This window comes from Dipteris shenzhenensis, chromosome 13 (genome assembly GCF_047967505.1).
Source record: "Dipteris shenzhenensis isolate YYH24624 ecotype China chromosome 13, Dip_SZ_1.0, whole genome shotgun sequence".
Taxonomy (NCBI): domain Eukaryota; kingdom Viridiplantae; phylum Streptophyta; class Polypodiopsida; order Gleicheniales; family Dipteridaceae; genus Dipteris; species Dipteris shenzhenensis.
Genome location: NC_141608.1, coordinates 28,643,771 through 28,655,633, shown reverse-complemented (window position 1 = coordinate 28,655,633; position 11,863 = coordinate 28,643,771). Strand labels below are relative to the sequence as shown.

The window sequence follows — 11,863 nt, the reverse complement described above, 5'->3', positions numbered from 1 at the left end:
CCCTAGCATTACTGAAGGGGAAAGAAGAGCTATTTGAGAAATCCCCCTAGTAGATGCCTTGACCTTTGACAAGAACTACATTGCAAAGAAGGGACAATTAGTGTAGAAACTAACCATAGACACCTCTTCCCATCGCATTGTGAAACATCGTATGTCTAATGCGTATGCATGTTACTAGACACCCTCTTCCCATCATATTGTGAAACATGCTTCCGATGCATCTATAAACTCTACATACTCAATTGTTGCATAAGCCTTACCTAAGAGGGGACAATGGCGATAATCAAAAACATCGAGCCCAAAGGCATGAAAATGGCATCCCTTCAATAGAATTTGTCACAACTTCCCAATCGTTAAGCTTCTCATACTCTTGCTCTCTATTGATTTTAAACAATTGCGATCCTCTCCGACATTTTCAATGCAACAATACTAATACGTAAGGATTACATGGAGAAACATTGTGTCTCACGCAAAAATTAATTGATTAATAGTTCAAAATCTAGAGGAAAGAAGTCTTTATCAAGACTATGTTAAGAAAGATGAGCTAGAACCATAATGCTTATGCAAACCACTACGAGCTAAAAAAGAAGCCTATCGTAGGGACAAACGAACAAGAACCAAAAGGGCAACTCACATATTTAAATCATGCTAGCTAAATCTACAAGAGTGGAGACTACCTTTCATTAGTGCCAAGCTTACTTCACCTTTGTAGTGCAATGTCAAATTATGTCGCATGACTTTATATAGTTCTTATGCTTCATTCCAAAAAAAAGGAATGCAAGGTGCCCTACCCTTTCGGGCTCAAGAATTTCCAAATTATAGCATAACTGAAATTTGAAGTATCTACCATCAACCAAAAAGAGCTTCATTAGTTAAAAGTGTGTGTATACTTAAGCTTCCATACAACCATCAACCTTAACCCCCATTGCAATTTTAAAATGTTACAATGTCTTAAAGAAGTTATAGTTTGAACTATGTAATAGACATGATTATCTTACATACATCCAATTCTTAGGGAAACTTGAATTAGTAAGATTTTGAAGGCAAGAGAAGTAGCAAAAATATGAGGAATTTGAGCATCTCAATTGCATTCCCTTGGCAAGAGCCAACAAGTATCAATAGTAATGGTTGCATGTAGAAAGGGGAGGACCGTAACTATAAATTACTAAGCCTGTCAATTCATGTAGCCTTAAATCAGGCTCACATACCCAATCCAGTATGTCCTCCCATAAACAAAATACTCCGCCACAAATGTTCTCTTCTTTTCACTACTTTATTGTGTGCTGATAATTAAATGCCAATTTGAAAGTACACCTGATTCGAGCATGTTAATGGCCTCATTTAGTGCAGCAAACTTCACTCATTGCCTTTTTCATGCTTCCACATTCCACCCGAAAATGGAGTTGTTCATATTTTGGCTTGCTCTCTACATGTGCTTAGAATGAATGTTACCTTTCTACCTTGACCTTAGAAAATTTCAAGGTCATTGCTTCACAATTAGAATTCACCAAATTAAATTTTCTTCAAGGAACTTTCCATTTTCCCTTACAACTTGACAAGCTGCTGCTCAGCAACTGCCATCGATATCACTCTTCCAACATGTTCTACACATTTCCATGCAGCCAGCTGTAAGAATTTTGTTGCTTGTCATCTCCTGCCTTCTATCCCTTGGAGAGGCCCATAGAAATGGAACAAAGAACGTTTGTGAATTTTGTTCAAAACCTCTCCACAGCATTCTGAAAGACCTGGTATTCTTTAAAAGAATAATCTCTCTGCTTTACTCTTGCCACGAATCTTCCTGCATTTCCTTGTGTGCACATACAAACATGTGAGTGTGCACATGACCATGATTGCACTTTGACGAAAACAGCATCTCTTTCTGATCAATTAGGACTTTTTCTCCCTTTGATGTAAGTCTGAGACTCCAATACTTGATCCATCGAGCCAGTCCTGTAATGGCAAATTAATTAAGCCACCTTTAAAGTTATCCAACTTCCATACTTGTGCTGCCATCTCATCCAGCAGTTGCTGCCAGCTCCATACAGCATGTCCAAAGTAAAACCAAAATTCAGTTGCTTTTAACTTGTCATCCTTGATTGATTTGAGCACATTCGTTGTCACCACAGGCCCTCCATAATGCACACCAGGGACAACTTCAACAAATCCTTCAAGATTTTCTAATCTGGTAAGACTTAGAAAAGGCTGCCCATGCAAGATTACAGGACCACCATAACAGAGGACAGTTTTGTTAAGCATAGACTCCATCTCAGTGTCCAGCCCTGATAAAACCTTCCAAGACAAAGGCTTATTAATAATTAAGCCTTGGAAACCTTCTCGGCCATCTGCTTTTACAATGAGAATGATCGAATTTTCAAATATAGATACTGTTTTTGACAGGACTTCAGTAGCGACAAGCACAGAACCAATGGTAGGGTAGGTAACAGTCTTTGGAGTTCCAGCATCACTATCAATGATCTGAGAAACTGTATTCCCAGGAGGGGGCCGTTCATCTGCTACATCTGCTGTAAAATGATAGACAGGCTGCATATTTCCAGCAGCTGACTCAATTTGTATCGGACTCGAGGAAAACGACACGAGGGAACTGCCTGTTTTGATTTTCATGTTTAACCTTTTTCTCCAAGCATGCTCTGCATAGAAAAAAACCCAAGATTTTGAGTCTTTGGCATAGAGAATTCTACCTGAATTGAAATACAGCTATTGTCAGCAGAACCTGAACACTTAAACTGTCTTCATCAACCCAAACTTTGCTTTACAACTTCCATTTCAGCCTCTTCCTACATTGCTGCTCTTTACCTTTTATCTGATTGGCACAAACCCTGTATCAATTATCTATCAACCTGTTTCTGCTTCGTTATATTCAGAATTTCCTGAGACCTTTTGAAGAGTTTTTTTATGGGAATCATACTAGACATGCACTTTTTGGAAAAAGAAATACCCTGTCGCATCAGTTTTTCCACAATGCACGAATTGTATCAGCAACCCAGTCTTATTCCAGCTTATCTTTTTTCCTTTACCTCATGCCACCATGGATCTTCATTGGGCACATGCATTCATGGCTAGGCACATTTACAAGTAGTGAAAGCCCAATTATTTATCTATGTATTGCACGTGCTTCATGCTCAAGACGCAAGCAAGGATGAAGGAGGAGAGAACCACATGGAAAAAAAACTCATCCCATTCCAAGCTTCTGCCAAATCTGTACATTGCGAAGCACCCCCCCCCCCCCCCTCTCTCCACGCGCCTTACCTATTTGGAAAACATCGCTCCCTAACTCTCCAAACACTACCCCTATTTACACATCTCACCTATTTTAATGCTAACCACTCCACCCCCCCTTGGTGAATTTAACCCAACACCTATAGGATCCAATGAGAGAGAGAGAGAGTGCAGATAGCAAAGCGTCGCACAAGTCTTAGCCGTCACGTCAAACTTGGATAATTGGAAAAAGAGAAGTACAAGGTACAAGTACCTAGACCTAGGACTAAGTGTCCTAGGTGTCACATAGGACTAAGTGTCCTATGTGGCCTAAAAGGTACTAACTCTACAAGTGCCTATATTTATGCCTACAAGGCACATACCATGGCCTATAGGGCATCACTAGAACCACCAGAAGATGGCCTACAAACCCCCCTCCATGGGATGGGCTGAAGTAATCTGGAAACGTCTCAGAATACCTAGTATTTTTTGGTCATGGTGACACATGTTCATCCAAATGAATATAGCCACCTATGAATGTACAAGGGATGTCAGATCATGTAACAAAGGGAACCAAGTGTAAAGCCTGTCGAAAGACTTCGAACTTGGGACAAGGAAGTGCCTTTGTAAACATATCTGCTATGTTGTCCTCTGTGGGAAGATAGGACAACTCTATGTCTCCTACTGGCAACCGCTCCCGAACATAATGATAATGAACTTCAATATGCTTGGTACGCGCATGAAACACTGGGTTACGCGCAATGGTCAAAGCACTCTGGTTGTCAGTGTAGACAAGAGTGGAGGATGTCTAGCGAATACCAAGATCTGTAAGTAACTGTTGAAGCCAAACACACTCTACTGTAGCAGTGAAAGCTGCCCTGTACTCAACCTCACAGCCAGATGTGGCAATTGTTGGTTGCTTCTTGCTGAGCCAAGAGATACATGAATTGCCAAGCAAAAAACAATTGCCAGTATGTGACACTCTGGTGTCGGAACATCCTGCCCAGTCACTATCCGTGTAAGCATGCATGGTAAGTGAACCCTGATCACCATAGAAGAGGGCTAAATCCTGAGTGCCTCTGAGATATCTGAAGACTCTCTTCACTACCTGCCAATGCTGTGAACTGGGCATGTGCATGAATCTACTGAGCTGAGATATTGCATACTGTAAGTCAGGTCTGGTGTGACATAAATAAATAAGGCATCCAACAGCCTGCTGATAAAGAGTGATATCACATGGTGGGCTCCCATCATGAGCTGAGAATTTGAAGCCAGGGTCCACTGGAGTAGAGATTGGCTTGCAATCCTCAAACTGAAAACGATCAAGGAGTTGCCCAATATACTTGGACTGAGACATCATGATACCCCCCTCAACATGAGCAAACTGAATCCCCAAATAATAGTGGAGCTGTCCCATGTCTGACATTTCAAAAAACTGCTGCAAATCAGCCTTGAAATCTGCAAATTTGCTGAGTATCTGGGCCCATGATGAGCATATCATCCACATATAAAATCAGCACTAAAAAATCAGATCCACTCCCACGGACATAAAGAGTGGGTTCTGTGGGACTATTCTGAAAACCAAGGGATAGTAAGTGTGCATGAATTTTGGCATACCATGCCCGGGGTGCCTGCTTCAAACCATAAAGGGCTTTTCTAAGCCGGCATACCTTATTTTCAGAATTAACAACCTCAAAGCCAGGAGGTTGTGTGACATATACTTCTTCCTGCAAATCCCCATGAAGAAAAGCAGTCTTGATGTCAAGTTGGTGCACTTGCCAATGACGATGGGCTGCAATGGCAATGACACATCTAATGGTAGTAATCCTGGATGTGGGAGCAAAGGTCTCCTCAAAGTCAATGCCTTGTTGTTAGGCATACCCTTTTGCAACAAGACGGGCTTTGTATCGATCTATGCTGCCATCAGATTTCCTTTTTAATTTGTAGACCCACCGAGTACCAATGGCATGCTTGCCAGGAGGGAGATCTACTAATTCCCATGTGTCATTTTTAGCAATGGAATGTAATTCAGCCCTCATTGCATCCATCCACTCTTTGCTGTCAAAAGCATCTTTATGGCACAGAGACTCTTCATAGCGATGAGTGCAAACTCAAGAAAGTGCAAACTCAAGAAAGTGACCATGCTGTCTATTCCCTGATCTTGTCCGGGCAGCAAAAGGCTGATCTTGTTTGCTGTCCCTCAATGTATCAAGAAGCCATCCGGGAACTTGCCTTTGCTGTCTATTGACAGCTCTTTCTTCAATGACTGCATCATGAATAGTGGGATCATTTTGTGCCGGAAGAGAAACCTGCAAATCAGCATGAGGCAGTGGCTGATTATTGCTTTGTGGAGGGCCTGCAGGAGGCTCATGTTGCTGGTCAAAGTCCTCATCTGAGGATGGCAAAGGTAACCAAGATTCTAAGGTATCACACATGTCAACATCTAGCTTAGCTTTGCAGTCCACAAGAGGAGAAGCTGAATGCTCAGCAAAGATTACATCTCAGTAATCTTCCCAGTATTTGGTTGGTATAACCGATACCCTCTGCTCTCCTGGCTGTAACCAATAAATATGCATTTGGTTGCCTTGTCATCAAGCGTATGTCTCAGCTGAGATGGTACATGAACATATGCAAGAGACCCAAAAACTCTCATGTGTGAAAGTGAAGGCTTCCTGCCTTTCCATGCTTCATAAGGTGTAACAGTCTTCAATGCCCGTGTAGGTGATCTATTCAGCACATAGTTGGCACACATTACTGCATCAAGCCAAAATTTATTGGGCAAAGACTTGGCCTTGAGCATGCATCTCGCCATCTCCATTGTGGACCTGTTTTTCCTTTCAGAAACAGGATGCTGCTGAGGAGTGTAAGGAGTAGTACATGAGTGAATAATGCCCCGTGAAGACAAAAATGCATCAAACTCCTTTGACATATACTCTCCCCCCTATCTGTGTTGAGGATGATAAGCTTGCATCCTGATTCATTCTCAACCATATTCAGCCATCTCTGAAAGCATAGGAAAACTTCAGATTTGGCTTTTAAAGGATATATCCAGCAATATCTTGTGAAATCATCAATGAGAGTCATGAAATATTTGTACCCCCCAATGGCATTTGTCCTCATTGGGCCACAGACATCACTGTGCACTAGCTGCAATTTCCTTTGTGAGAGTTTTGGACAATTCTTTTGAAAAGGAAATCGATGCATCTTACCCAAAAGACAACCCTCACACACATGTTTGGAAACTGTGTGAGTTTGAGGTACATCATTTGCCATCTCTTGTGAATGTAGCTTTGCAAGAGCTCTATAATTGAGATGGCTCATTCTCTCATGCCAAAGATGAGTTTCAGCAAGCTGTGAATCTGAAATAGCCAATGCTTCAATAGAAAGTGCAGCTGAGTGATGATCAAGGTGATAAAGCCCCTTTTGCAAAGTGCCAGTGAGAACTATGGCATTGTCATCATGAAGATCATAAACTAGGCATCTGTAGCCATCAAAAATAACTTTGAAACCTGAAGTGGCAATTGCTGAAATTGAAATCTGAAATTGAAATCAAGTTGACTTCAATTCCAGGCACAAAAAGGACATTTGTCAGAGTAACAGGATGGCTTGAAATGGATGTGAGGTGCACATCTCCAATTCCTTTACAGCATATGAAGCATTATTAGCACATGTGACAGTCCCCCCTCGAGGTGCATCAACTAAAGAATGAAACAACTATCTGCAAGATGTGACATGTTTGGAAGCACCACTATCAAAGTACCAGGACTGAGCATCATTAGCAGTAAAGAATGCATCAGCTTTGGAGGGATCAAATGAGCAATGGACAGCCCATGCCCAATCATCCTGAAGAGCATGTGCATGTGAAGCATCTTCTGGCTCATGGGATTCAATAGCATGAGAGGCATTAACTGTCAATTGCTGGTACGCTGTGTGGAAACTGTACGACGCAAGACTGTCTGCAGGTACGGACGTACGGAAGGTGCAGCGCAAGGGAGTACAATACGGCACAGTACTGTATGCAAGTACGGACGTACAACGCAGGTACATTTTCCAACAACGCTTGTACAACAGGTACGGCATTGAGCAGGTACGGCGCATGTACAGCATGTACCACTGTAGGATCTCAGATGTACGGGCAGCTGATACGCAAATGTACGGGGCGGTTGTACGGACTATACGGGGACAGGAAGCAGATCCGGGCTCTGATACCACTATAGGATCGAATGAGAGAGAGAGTGTGCAGATAGCAAAGCGTCGCACAAGTCTTAGCCGTCACGTCAAACTTGGATAATTGGAAAAAGAGAAGTCCAAGGTACAAGTACCTAGACCTAGGACTAAGTGTCCTAGGTGTCACATAGGACTAAGTGTCCTATGTGGCCTAAAAGGCACTAACTCTACAAGTGCCTATATTTATGCCTACAAGGCACATACCATGGCCTATAGGGCATCACTAGAACCACCAGAAGATGGCCTACAACACCATCACGTTTAACTACATTTCTCGGCCCTCGGCCACCCGATCAATTCCAAAATTGGCCCCATTTGTAAGCCCTGATGACGCCTCACCTCCCTTTGGACTCCATAGCAGAGGTGGGTGTACAAAAGCACAACATACACAACCTGTACATGTGTCATTAAGATCTGCAAAGACCCTCAACGGGCCAAAACTAAAAAAACCAGGTAACATTCCCCCCCCCCCCCCCCCCAAGCTGCGGTGTACACAACGCGTGCTCAGCACCTACAAAAGCTCAACAGCTTGACACCCCGTATCAAAAGCAAAATGTAAGGGCCTGCCATACATCAAGGGAAGTAGGGACCCTCTGACCCTCATATGCATGCTGCCCACCATAAAGGATGACAAAAACATAAAAACCTCTTCAAAGACATTGCCATATAATGCATTCATCCAGGCCATGCAAGGCCTTTCCAAACGTGGCCAAGGCTTTCTTTAGCTGTGGGGAATGCTCATATGCCCCTGGTTGGTGGTGATGACTTAGGTGATCTGGTTGACAGTATTGCAGCTTGCAGGACTGAGGGGGTGGAGCTTGTTGAGGAGTCGCTGGTTATAGATCTTGCGTTGGGTCAACCCCAGGGATCTATGTTTGTCGAGATGACCCCAAAGGCTGTGGCTTGTATGGAGATGAACCAGCCTTATGATGCAAGTGTGACACCTCATGTTCAGGAGAGTTATGTGTTATGTTTGCAGGGGGGTGAGTTTGCTGATTTGCTAGAGGCTATGCACGGTCTTGTTGGTATGAGTAATTCACAGGTTTGTGATAATGATGTTGGTATGGAGTTTGGGCAGAAAACTGTTGTTTGCTGGCCTATAAAGCTCATAGAAATAGCCTGAAAGACACCCATCCTCAGGCACATCACCCCACTGAATGCTATGCATCATGTCTTCATTAGAAGCTTCGCCCACACTCACATCTGCTGTCAAAGCGTCTGAGATCTCCGCCTCTTCACCACACACACTTAGAGTATAATCTTGGACACTCAGCATTTCTTTCACTTACATCCTCCCTTTCATCAACCTTTAGCTCATCTTCTTGCTTGCATTGCTTTGCATCTATACTTGCATCTGGGTCCAAAACTTCATGCACAAGATCGAGACCATCTTGTTGACATTCATGAGAAACACATTTTTACTTAGCATCACCAACCATACATGCAAAATCCATCACTGCCTCATTGAGTAAGGCATCCAACTCAGCATCAATCATACTGTCACTACCATCCTGTACAGCTGGCATACAATTCAGTTCATCATCCATGCCACCATCATCTTGCAAATATTGTGTCTTATCCCCGTCACACACTGGGATGTTCGAATGCATACCATCAACTCTTGCTGAGTTTACTTGACCTGATCCATGACTTGTGACCACAGAAGAATCTTCTGACACTGGATTATGACTATCCATCTCAAAGGGCACCCTCACTTGCGTACAGTCTATACGCTCTCTTGGCCTCTTTTCCGCAGCAAACCGCCCACGACTCACCAATGCTGTCACTATCCTCTTCATCCAATGAGCCATTTAAAGCATCAGAGGCATCCTCAAACTCAAAGCATGTATCTAAACAACCTCTCCCACAACTATCCTCTATTTCTTGCATATTCAAATGTGTAAGTAAAAGATTATGTGCTATCCTCCTCATGGCATCTATCATATTCGTCAAGAAGACCCAAAGGCAAGACATCGTTAAGACACAAAAAGTCATCAACCACAGAAAATCGTGCTTCTACTGTAGCATCATCATTAACCATCAGCTCTTTCTGTGTTCTCATTTCAGGTTCATTCACCTTGAACCTCTTCACCACAGCCTTCAAAAGAAGCCTCCACCTTGATTGAACTTCAAAAGGAAGTGCATCATACCACGTTTGTGCATTTTCTTTTTTTCCAAGAAAATTACTTCAGTAAGTATGAATGAAAACCGCGAGAGCAAGCTCAAATGGGGGAGTACATCATGCAATGCATGAGGAAAAAAACAGGTCAAAATGAGCTAATAAAGAACCAAGGCGGAGGCTGAAAATGCCATCTCAACCTTGAGGGAGACTAAGAGAAGAAAGGAGATCCTCTCCAAACTCTGAAAAAAGTAACTCTCCTGGCAGTGGCTGCTCTGGAGGATCCCTGCATGCTTGCCCAAATGGCCGTCAGAGTGTGTACAATGTCGATCCAATACTCTGGGAAGGGTGAACCTGGATACCCTCCATCGCCTCTGTACACCTGGCTCTCCAAATGTGCCAAGCTGCAATGCTAGCCAAAATCTTCCAAGACGTGTCAACTGAGGCATGAGCAGCTCTGAAAGGAGTAATGGGAACAAGACTCCACTGAGTGTCACTGTACAATGAGAGCTGGATCTGGATCATGTCCCTCGAAAAACACCTGAGGGCCAGTAAGAGATAACCAAGCCACTAAACCCCAGGTCATATAGAAAGGTGCTCTATGAAAGATGCTGAAAATCTTAGCAACACCCTTCTAGATCGCCCTCGCTTGTTTGCACTCCCAAAGGCAATGCTATACTGACTCAACTGCCATGTGACAACAAGGACAAGTAGGGTCAGCCCCGAACCTGGATCTCCACGAGTTCACTGCAATCCCTCCATGAATAGAAAGCCAAAAGAAAAGAGTGATCTTTCTATTCCTGAGGGATTTCCAGAGCCTACGCCACAAGTTCCGCACAACTGCGGATATCTGAAAACTATCGCAATGTGGCACTCTAGAGGGCCTCTAAGTATGCCCCTCATCAATCCATTCCCACTCCCCTGGGTCCCACTGCAAGAACCTAATAGGGGAACCACCATACAGCCAGAGTCTCCAAGACCCCAATGCAAGGAGAATAGGATCATGGTCAAGATACCTACCCCACTCCATGAAACCTACAATCTTGACACACTGAAATGCAACCTCCAAAACAATATCATCAGAAGATCTGATAAGTCTGCCTCCCGACTAAACATCAAAGACAAGGGAATCCTCATATGCATCCTGCAGTGCAATAATCTGTAACAGAATGCCCGTCCGTGAAAACGCTCCCCACCAAGTGGACTCTGTGAGCGGCATGTCATCTGTGTCAATCCACTCCGGCGAAATGGCTGCATGTATCTGTTGTACCCTGAGTGCACTCCCTCTAAGGTGGCCAACTGATAAAAGTCTCTGATCCTCTGGAAGTCTCATAAAGGCCTGCCAAGCACGTACAGTAGAAGCAGGTCCCCTCTCCCATCTAGACTACTGCATACAATGCGACACTCCAAGTGGCCTGCCATGGTCATCCAAAATCGAGTCATTCCACATGATTGGCTGCCTGTGAATTTCTTCACAAGAGATGGGTGGAACTTTGCGAAGTGTGTTTCTGAAGCAGCCCCAAGCTTTCAGAATAGCAGCCATGAGAGGGGAAGGGGGAGATTTGAGATGGGCTAGTAAAGATCCATCTGTTGCTGTCCAACCAATCTCCCCCATGAGAAGGGTTACAAGACTAAATGCTGCATGAGGAAAAATCCTTCCAGGGCTCCTGTCCAAACATCAATCCACGTACTAAACTTGCAAAGCAAGGCCATACACTGCAAGTTCGGGTCAATAATATTGAGACTTCCTCCTGTGGGCAGAATGAGGGTCTCCCCAGCCACCCTAACTACAACATCTGAGGTGACATCTACACCGCTCCATAGGAAGTTCTTGATAGGTCTCATGAGCTGAGCGATACAACCTCTAGATCTACACCAACATGAGCAAACAAACCAGGCAGTGGCCAATAATACCTGGTTCACAACCACGACTCTGGATGCAAGGTCAAGTCTGGCTGAACTCCAAAAGAGGAGTTTCCTCCTGATACTCTCCAACACGGAAGCAAACTGCTGTGCTGGAGAGATGCCCACCCCAACCTGGCATCCCAGTTACCTGACGGAGACTCCCCTCTGAATCCAAGTGAACCCTATGTCAATCCCCAAGACTGAAGTGTCCTCATCACTGATTCAAAAACAATTGAATTTGTTCCAATTAATGTGTACACCTATCGCAATGCAAAACAAATCCAATGCCGTCCTGAATGAATTCAGTGTCTGTGGAGTGGCATCCAAAAAAACAGCCGTATCATCTGCCAACTCACTGTCTAAGAGCTCATCCCCCTGCCACAGAGGAAGCCTGAG

At 43.8% G+C, this 11,863-nt stretch overlaps 1 protein-coding gene across 3 annotated transcripts in view; it reads right to left on the bottom strand.

The window, feature by feature from the left end:
* Nucleotides 1-1,054: 1,054 nt before the first annotated feature.
* Nucleotides 1,055-11,863, bottom strand: part of LOC147895252 (uncharacterized) — a 126,383-nt gene continuing 115,574 nt past the window's right edge. For all 3 annotated transcript variants that reach the window (XM_087383571.1, XM_087383572.1, XM_087383573.1), the window contains exon 8: nt 1,055-2,648. In XM_087383571.1, the coding sequence (XP_087239697.1) occupies nt 1,888-2,648 (761 nt within the window). In that variant the 3' untranslated portion in view covers nt 1,055-1,887. The remainder of the gene's footprint in view (nt 2,649-11,863) is intronic.